We start from the raw sequence: 10230 nt of genomic DNA, 5'->3' as shown, positions 1-10230 counted from the left end.
ATCCAGCAGAGACCAGATTTAGTGGGTATCAAAACCTGAATCATTTTCAAGGATAGAATCATCACCCGTATAGCACTTCGAAAGAGGATTCTATAGAAGAGCGACATCCTGGATTACTTCAAACACTGGACTTTCTTCAGAACGCCCTCTTTTAAAAGATTACTGGAACGCAGGCAGACTTGCCGGAAGTCGCGTCATTATCAAAGAGCGGAAGTATGAACCAGAGTTAACAGTATGGAACAATAATATTTGTATTCCGATTGTAGGCATAATGTAAACACACAAATAATTACTGATCACAACCTATCTTCATAGAGAAATTCTTGGTTCATCAGTGGTCATGGCTCAATAGGTGGTAGATTGGTCACTCTGTCACAGTATCGTGACGTAACTGCAGGCTGATTCAAATGTTGAAAATCAGCACGTCAATCCAAAACAATTTCCTCGAGTTTCCACGAACAGAAAGTTTGATAAACCGGAGGAAATTGTAGCAAGGCGACCCTCTATATGCTGGGCGCTGCCATTTTTTCTCTCTGGTCTTCAAATCCATTTTCATTTCTGGGAATCACTAGATATCTAAGTATAATAATTCTAACTTCTTGATATTTTCGAAAAACTTTCGGTATTTTTTCATCTCTCCAAAAAGCTTTGTATGTGTATTTATTTTTTAATGTTTATACCACAAATACTATATTACTGACCGCATTTGTTATTGTCAAAGCAGGCACAGTAAACCAAATCATATCAAGCGAAACGTACTCCGATAACATTTACTATATATATATATAGTATTTGGTATCTCATTATCGCACGTCAAAAGTCAAAAATCGGTCACGAATATACCATTCGTCGCTATATGGCTACACGAATTCAGAGATTTGTCTGTTGCGGTTCTTTAGAATCTAATCATTTTCGGCTGAAAGCATTTTGAGGCTGGTTACAAGTTGTTATGTGTAAACTGGTTTATAGACGCCGTTCGGGATTGGAAATTTCCCTTTTTTCTCTATATTTCGAAAGTCACCGCTTCCCAAAGTTTCGCCCGTTTTGGGGCTCATCAGGTAGGCGCAATCCCCGGGTTTCCGTCAACCTTATGTTCTACATGAAACCAAATTGCACGATATTGGCGAATATACACTCATTTGCAAACTGATTTGGTTTTTCGAGTGATTGTTTCACCATTCACACACGCCCAACCAATGCAAGTCGGTTCAAGTGTGTCACAAACGGACTGACAAATCTGGACATTGCGTGGCGTCATGATGGAAGTTCACGTACACTACTACTTGTGGGTGACAGCGGATTGTGCGTCGCAAGTAGTGAGGACTCAAAGAGCGATTGAATACAGTCCCACCAGGCCAGAGAATGATACAAGTGACAAATAGATGTGAACACAGCATATTTTACAGCTTTTCTAAGTATACTGCAACCATACTATTTGAAATCCTATTTATATCCGAGCGAGTAAATTAGCTTTTTGTCCGCCGCAGATGAAAAATTCGGTCATACGTTCCGGTAAACAGGACTTCGGGGATCATGCTGGTGAACTGAATGAAAACGCGTCCTGCTCCGTCCCTTTTATAGCACCCAGTGAGAGGATGCATGATGCGAAATGCACGGAGAAGCTACAGATGCTCTAACAAAATCGCATACTTTTGAACAGATTGATGCAAAGGAAACGTAGCTAGTCTAGTTCCAATGTGCTTGAATGGACTGAATCAGCGTGTGATTTCCATTCACTGTAAAACTCGAATGTTGACTGCTGAGTGAATGTTACAGGTTGTACGGACGGATATTAGACACCCGTGATATTTTTTCACGTGCACTCGCTCGGTTCTCATCAGACATTTGGTGGGGACGGTGAAAGTTCCAACTGCTATCAAGTGATTAGATTTCTAGCAGAATCGAAGTAGACCAGAGGGAATTATTTCAATAAAATGTCACATTCACTCCCCATGAACTGCGAGATTCTTTGCTGATAGGTTACGCCGAATGGAACATATCTCATCATCTCCAAATTTTTCAAGTTGCCGGACGAAAATATCCAAGGATACAGCAAGACCTTAGAAGGAACATTCGTTCCTGTGTTGAAAATGGCTTTGTGCTGTCCTGATTGCACAATTCATATCCTAACTAAACTGCCAGTTAATCTCAGTGTATGTGCGAAAGGAGTTATCATCAGTGCAAGCAAGAGGTTTTTACTGCATTCGCAACTGGGAAGGTGAGTGATACTCACTTATTCACTGTAGACTAGACACTCCCGCATTGCTAGGAAATGGAACGTACTGGTCATTTCTCAGTGGTAAAAGCCTAACCAGCCAGAACTTTCAAACAGGTCACGAAGAAAAATTTTGCTTCAGCAATACACATGACAATGATGAACGTCAGAGATTACGACGGCAAAGTCGGGAGATGTGTCTACACTTAAACGTGTTTGATGGTGTGAGCCACGGTACACACACAATCGGTAGCGGAACGGATCGTAAGCTTACTCCGACAAAAAGTTACGATATCCCTTTACTTCAAGGTCACTTTGTTTAGGATGAAGCTCACCGCATGGATCTGGAAAGCTCTAGGCTATTTCGTATTTAACTTGCCCAGTTAGGTTCTCTCGTTCACTCGAAACTCATCGTGATTCCCCAGGGACGTAAATCTGGGAAGAACACCGTCACTCCGTAAAACAACTTAGTTGTGTGGAGAGGTTGGTAATGTAAGTTCCCAACCATAGAAATTAAAATCGGCTACTTTGCGCCCTGTAATATAAAACCCACACATTCTCCCCGTACAATCAGTTCTCTCCGAGACGCCACTCCAATTTTTCAAGAGAGAATCTCAAATCCATATTACACGGACAACGCATCTGCTATTCACAGCAACTATCCTGGGCTTCATAATGCAACCTTTGCGCAAATCTGATGCAAAAGATCTCCGGACTTCAAAAGAAGCATGAACTTCTGGATAAGAAACATTGCTTCGAAAGCTAAAAGCCCGGCTAATCACGGTTACTTGATTCTTGCAGAAAGAATAGATATACTTTGGACAGTGACGTGAGCTTGTGGTAGTCTGATTCAAGTCCTTGAGGTACTAAATCGACTAAACCGCCTTTGCATAACTTCAGAGCTCCCACAGGGCGCTCACCTTGCCAGATGTAGCTGATTTAGTAATCCGGCGAGCGAAACTTAGCCATCACAATGCTGTAAGCTCGCGTATAATTCTTCTGGACTGCCATACCTCAAATACAACCCCACAAATCCCCCTTAGAATGGGGGAGACATCGTTCTCAGCTGAAAATCCAATATCAAACGCCTTGCAGATAATGGTTTCATTGGTTCCTCCCTATGATATGACGCACCTATCCTAGTTCGTTCAGAACCTAATGCATTTTTCTGAAGATGAAATCATTTTAAACGCAAAATATCCAAACCCTTGGAAGAGTTAAAATGATCATGGCGAAAAACAAATGCAATCTGCCCATTGTATTAACTTACAAAATACGTGGAGGATCCAGCTTTACTAAACGCAGTTGGCTCATACGTTTTTATGTGTTTTCTGACCAATGCTCAATAGCCGGCAACGATTTCAGCCAATGGAATTTTGTTGACTGTAAGGCTTCATTCGTCTCTATCGCAAGAAATACAAACCGTTTTCAAATGACAGAAAGACAAATGCTCTTCAAGTATCCAGTCCAAATCACACGCTGGATGGTCTTCTATTGGACGGACAAAGTGCTTTTGAAGCCTTTCCCCTGAGTGGGAACACATTTGAGAGGCTATACAAACAGTGGATATCAAGGTCAACTTGGAGATTTTTATTTTGATGGACGTTCCACACTGACGGTTCCTGCACAAAACTTTCAGGACCTACATAGTGCCACTGATAAGAACGACGACTAGGTCACAGACTTTTCTTTATGGGATCAGTTCGCTGGAGAAGAACTCTCTGATAAGGGTTTTTCATTCGAAAATGAGACGAATTTCAAAGTTCGAAGCCTCCAAACAAAACAAGCACTGAGCGTAACCAACAGCTCCCGGATTGAAAATTTTGCCTTAGTAAATGCGGTGTAACATAGCCTTCAACACAAGCAACTGCATGATGCGTATAACGTCGTGGTTAATAAAAACTTGAATCGGGTGGCCTGAAGCCTTTCTCCTTATCCGCTAATCTGGTCAGCGTGGTTAAACACTGTAGCAAGCTTGTGAGTATGGCCGTTCCACTAGATCCAGCACGGGTTGAACAGAATGTCATATCTCACCAGCTATCACAGTCTGATTTTGCGTAAATTCACTGTTTACCTCAGACAGGCATTCGATCTATCAGGCAACAGCCTGAATATCTTATCGAGTATTTGAATCACTGCGAGATGAGACACAATCCTACTGAAGAGAACAGAATAGAAGATCTGGTTTATTCATTTAAACCCAGGAGCCTTGCCGGGATTGTACATCAGGACAAGTAAAGGTTCAAATGCTGTATGACAGAGAATTGACAGTGGCACAGAATGCGAAACGCTTTTCGGGTCCACATGATAGACGTCAAAGCAGATCAGTCATTTTGAGCTTGTCCGATCAGAACTTCATTTACAGCGCTTTACGCAATCACGTAAGTGAATTCTATTATTCTGTAAGTTCCGCACGGTGGAGTGTCAATCAAAATGAATAATTCTTGAGTAGTAGTCGCCTACACAAACACTCAACCTTTGATTAGTTATCTCAGAACACTGCGATGCAAGCACGAAATGCTACCTACTGAAATAAGTAGTTAACAAGTTGTAGACACAGAAAGCTGAGGCACCCCGAAGACAGAAACCGTAAACCAAACCCCCAAAATGGCTTTATCAAATAACGTTCATAATAAATGTCCGTTACTAGAAGAACTAAACATCGAGAGAACTTGGTGGTGCAGTGTCAATCCAGTTGTCCTGAAGAGCAATCCCCGGTGACACATTTTCATTTTTGTCAAGATTCACAATTCCTTGAAACTATCATAAATCAAGAAGGCGGCATTATCTGCAAATGCCCTAGTTTTTCGAAAGTAATACGAAAGTTTGTGCCATACGATGTGTAGAACTTTTGCTCGCTTGTCAATTGTCATGGAATGTTCCATAATGATACGAGAAACTTACTGGGGACAGATTCACAGGACTGGAAGGCTTACTTCATTTGGAATCAAATTTACACCAGGAATACAATTTTCGGACGCGTTTATCGCCTTCGGAAAAAAGCTGAGGTACGAAAGATGTGCGCACGGCTGGAACCCATATAGGATATTATTTGAAAACATGATACACGAATAAGATTTAGCTGGAGTATTTTGCACTTAGCGTTCTCTTTCTGTGGAACCAGTTGACCGGAAAATTTCTCAATATCCGATTGGCGATTCCGCTCTTCTTGGAGCTGTAGACGAGTTTCAGAGTTTGCGTTGTTTTTTCTGTGATTGAACACCAAACATGGTCATAAACTTCTTTGCAAATTAAGCCACTGTTGATGTGGTATTTGAGCGAGTCTCTTGTTTGGAATACTGTAGAGGCCACCCACTAGATCACGCGTCACAAACACTCAACTCACGTAACAGTTCCTGTCCCACTTACAACCTCAGCCGACAACATGTACACCACAATTCCGCGTGCATTTTTGTTTGCGCGGCTACCACCCACTTCACGGGCCAGGCTTACGAACTTCAACCACATCAGGTCAAGTTGTATTCATGTTCGTGCAGTTATCAAACACGCATGGACACCCATCTCCTTCACACTGTACACAATACATAGGCCTACAACTCGACCCAACGATACACGCGTGCACAGCACAGGAATTCAACCGAGCTCCACAATTCTCCACGGACAACTACGGAACACGTGTAGCAGCTATACTGCAGAGAAGACACGTCCAGCATCCGGAACTTCACTCAGGAACTCTCAACAGTTGTCCTCAAACGATAAATCACTTTTTGTCTTATTCCCCTCTTACATCATCATGTGTACATAACTTTTGTGATCATCATCATTCTGGTAAAACAAACATTTATTAGTGCTTGTCACCTCCCGATAATCAACCTGATTATGTTACATCCAGATCACTAACAATGCTATCCAACTGAAGTCCCCTCACTGAGGTCGCTTAATCTAACTCAGGGGTGAAGCACATTTGATTGAAGAAGTGCACGGACGACAGTTTGCAAATGCGGTGAAAACAAAATAGCCTGCATCCTCAAAGTGAAGTACTTGTTCTTGAAACGGCCCATCTGAATAACCAGGTCGAATGAATATGTTGGCGATGGAAAATTTCGCGGTCACGTCCTCATTGGGATATAAACCAGAGCTCGTTTTTTCTACAGTGCAATTTAAGAGCACAATGCCGTCACCAGAGTGTGCTTCTTCTTTCAGAAACCGGGTAAATAGGATGAAAAATATCTTCAAGCATCTGCCATGTCACCCTAAAAAACTTAGACGTTGCCCTTCCAAAAGCGGAGTCAATATCGAACACCTTTCAGAAACTGTCGTTATTAAAAGTAATAACACTGTGGATGAAATTAAATCAATTTGAAAATGGAGTTTCTTATCAAGCTGTCATATTACAGGTGTTGGTTACAAGAACCACCCAGTCCACGGACAGTGTAACGCAAAGTACCTGGACATTCGTGGAGATGCATAAGGGAATGGTGAAGATCATTTTGTTGGACAGAACTCTGCAATGGGCGGGCAACCTTCAAGGTCAAAAACAAACTAAACCTTCTGGCTCCAGCAGACTTGGGACTCCGCACCAATCTCCACCACATGGGATTGCTGTAAATGTGCGAGTTTCTTTAGGATTCCGGCACCTAGCAAGGCCCGACCAGCGACCGATGAGAATTACAGAATGAGGACAAGATCAGACCAAACCGATTCTTGAACAGCATGCACTCCTTCAATTCATAACCAATCAAGCGGGGCTATACACCAAAAGCGTTGTGCATTCTGCACCGTTCCTAGAAAGTTCCCCTACTTAGAAGGTTCCAGTGCATACGCATTCAACAAATCGATAACAGGAAGTTGGTTGTTTTCTTTCCCGTTCTAAACAGTCCGGTAAGGTAGCAGTGAGTTTTTAACCCAGCTACAAAAGTAAGACTGAAACCGTAAACACTCTCTGAAGGAGTAACTTACTGACCAATTATGAGGATGAGCGCTCGTCAGAGAAACATCGCATTTAACGTGGATGCAGTGAGATCTTAATTATCTCAAAACCCGTTCACCATAAAGTGCTAGGATTTATCCTTCACATTAGGTGTATGTCCGATATATTTTGTCGTGCCAAAGAAATTTTTTGTTTACACTGACCAAAAGTGCATTATCAACTTTACATCGTCACCTTTTTAGCAAATGAATGTGCCTGTGGAGGGCCAAATGGGTTGGGGTATCTGGAGCTACACTGAAATCACTTTTGAAGTATATCACGGTGAGAAATACATGGGATTCTGTCCCGCAGCACCAGCAAATTAGTACGCCGTTTGCCAATTTATATGACCAAAAAAGGGAACTATGAATGAGGGGGATTTTTGAGAACCAGTTCTGGAAGAGACCAAAGGCACCACGATGCTCAGCACGGTAGGCAACACAGTATGAATCTGATGAACACTTCGTCGAGGAGCCCACGACCCTGCGCTGCTGTATCCCCATTCTCGCATTCGTGGAAAATTGGTTGGATTATATATTTTCTCACAGAACCAATTAATGGGGAATACCCTTTTTCACCTTCGAAATACGCACTGGCCAGTCTCTATTTCCTACATATATGTCTTAACGTGCACTAAGCTATGGCACCTCTGTTTAAGTGGTACAAAATACCTGCGACCCATTTGACGAAACCCTGCCACAACTCGAAAGACTGGAATCCACACCCTTCCCGATATAGCGTGAACACATCCATCCTATCGATCGGCACTGCAGTTCACATGACCCTGTGTTACCCCGGGACCAGGACTGGCGGTTTTCCACAGGAATTCACGTGCACTCCACTCCAGTTTCAACGTTTGCCTCCCGTGCTGGCGCAACTATTCCAGGAAGTTCACACTAAAAGGAGGAAGCACTGGATTCGAGTTTCTCCCCTGAGAGAACTCATCAGCCGTCCATATTCTCGGCCGTGCAGTTTCTGAACTCCGATCGCCAGGCACACGGGGCGAGCGTGTTGCCATTATTCCACCAACGCGCGCTGACTCATGACGTTGGAACAATCACATTTCCGGGCGGTTATTGATTTCCACTCAAACCAGACTGGTATGAACGTGAATTCTACAAATCCCCCAACCACCTGCAACTATTCAGAGTCGAACTGAAAAGTATTTTCCACCAGGTTTTCCTGGAGAGGTGCATCTGCTGACTAGCGTCGAACCCTACAAGGATTATCAAGCGTTTGAATCTTGCAAAGACTAGAAATACGGGTTCCACCCGCGTTTACCAATGATGAAGCCTGACAGTAGTTGAGCTGTTCAATACCCATATACATTGTCTAATACAAAGACAGTGTAGGAGTGACTGTCATTGAGAAATAACTCAACCGCAAAATCCAAAAGACACTGGTTCGAACAACTATGCATCCTCAAAACCAAACCGAGTTGGGCAAAGTCATGTGAGCCAATAAAGTAGAAATAATGCAGAATACAGCCAATCCAGAAAAAGAGAAAAAAAACAGGTACATGATCCATTCTCGAATGCAACAAAGAATTCTTGTGGTGAAAAAAACGACTCTGATTTCCTTGAATGTCATGGAAGCAGAGAACCACGGAATGTTGACGAGTTAAGAAAAGAGCTAACGGGACCACTCACCAGTCACTCAATTACATGCATTAACATGGTGTAGAGTCGGGCCAAAGTACATTCGGAATGCAACATGTTCGTGACAGGAAGGGTGTGTGCGTGCGTGACAATTTGAATTGGACCTGAAGCAAGGAGAACAGATGTTAAATACCGCACGATTTACAAAAAAAAGATCACAGGAAATGTTTCAACCAAAGAACGGACCAATGCAATGACTGACAACAAACAGAACTATGTCTGAATATTAGTACATTTGCGGGGGCACGGAGATTCAGGGGAAATGGGAGAATCTGAGATGAATAAATATAAACTTCGCAGCTGATTTTCAATCACCGATAGGAGTAACAAAGTTCGATTCATCCTCCCTCGCATAAACACATCATTTGTCCGCCAAAGAACGGAATAAATCCACAATGTGCAGAAGGAGCAGATAACCTACCAAGTTCTTTTTGTCCAGAGGAAAAAAGCTGATAAACACTGCTTCGTATCACAGATGCCAGGATGCATGAAAAAGACCATGAGTGAGGAGAGGTTTTACATGGAGGGGGGAAGGGCACACGTGTCCGGCCGGATGTTAGTAGCGACGGGTGGATGAAATAAGCGGGGCTTTGAAAAGACTGTCTGACGGTGTGAGGGTCAAAGACGATAGATTCCGCGAGCGCATTCCTCGTGGTGTAGGCGGCATTGAAGCGGACACATTGGTTATCATAATGTGAAAGTAATAGAGCAGGTGCGGCGCCTGTAATGTGGAGGAGACATTTTTAGATGGTGAGCACGACTACACCATACAATGAAAGATTCGGTTCGATCAGAGAAAAACAGAGAGAGAGGGGGGGACAACATCGCCAGCCACAACACTGAATAGTACTCTACCTGTATGAGGACTTCTGCTGAGAGTGAACAGGCGCGGTCTGGTTCAACTCATGCAAATGTCGTCGAGTTATGGCAACGGTCAGTAGTCTGTGCCAAAGACTGAGGATTGGCAGGGCCTATATTACAGGCAAAGAAACGTGTGGAACCAATTTACACGTCACAACAATGTGATATCAGCGGCCAGACATCACACGTACACGGGCGGTTCACTCAATGCACAAGGGCCGTTGATTTCAACGGTACTTCAATCATAAAAGCGGGCAATTAAGTACACCGTTAAAAGTTCTCATAACAGACAGAAAACATAGTACTAGAATATCAATGACATTATTGCTTCAAATCATGTCGTGGGTGCTTAAAATGAGTCTAAAGTTGCTTCCTAAACGAGTGAAATGGCGAAGATAAACCTCTCGCGATAGAAGGGTTGTTCCATGTGAGCATGCTTGCCAGATTTTCTCGACAGCTCAATCTACCAAACTTCTGGACTAGCTGCGACTGGTGTAAGACGTATGAGAGTGTACGGAGAGCTCTCCAAAAGTTTCCGTACACAAAGCGGTGTCCGTCATGAATGC

The 10230-nt window shown here is 43.1% G+C and overlaps 2 protein-coding genes across 2 annotated transcripts in view; one reads left to right on the top strand and one right to left on the bottom strand.

The window, feature by feature from the left end:
* T265_01729 (hypothetical protein) overlaps positions 1–7471 on the top strand; it is a gene marked incomplete at both ends in the record, with an annotated part of 31031 nt that extends 23560 nt beyond the window's left edge. Inside the window, 2 exons of the mRNA XM_009165819.1 lie at positions 4420–4596; positions 7349–7471. Coding sequence (XP_009164083.1) covers positions 4420–4596; positions 7349–7471 — 300 coding nt within the window. The remainder of the gene's footprint in view (positions 1–4419; positions 4597–7348) is intronic.
* Positions 7472–8455: 984 nt separating this feature from the next.
* Positions 8456–10230, bottom strand: part of T265_01727 (hypothetical protein) — a gene marked incomplete at both ends in the record, with an annotated part of 74130 nt that continues 72355 nt past the window's right edge. The window contains one exon of the mRNA XM_009165817.1: positions 8456–9524. Within this exon, the coding sequence (XP_009164081.1) occupies positions 9360–9524 (165 nt within the window). The remainder of the gene's footprint in view (positions 9525–10230) is intronic.

This window comes from Opisthorchis viverrini (assembly GCF_000715545.1).
Source record: "Opisthorchis viverrini unplaced genomic scaffold opera_v5_19, whole genome shotgun sequence".
NCBI classification, from domain to species: Eukaryota; Metazoa; Platyhelminthes; class Trematoda; order Opisthorchiida; family Opisthorchiidae; genus Opisthorchis; species Opisthorchis viverrini.
The sequence above is the reverse complement of the archived record's forward strand: the minus strand, read 5'-3'. Positions and strand labels throughout refer to the sequence as shown.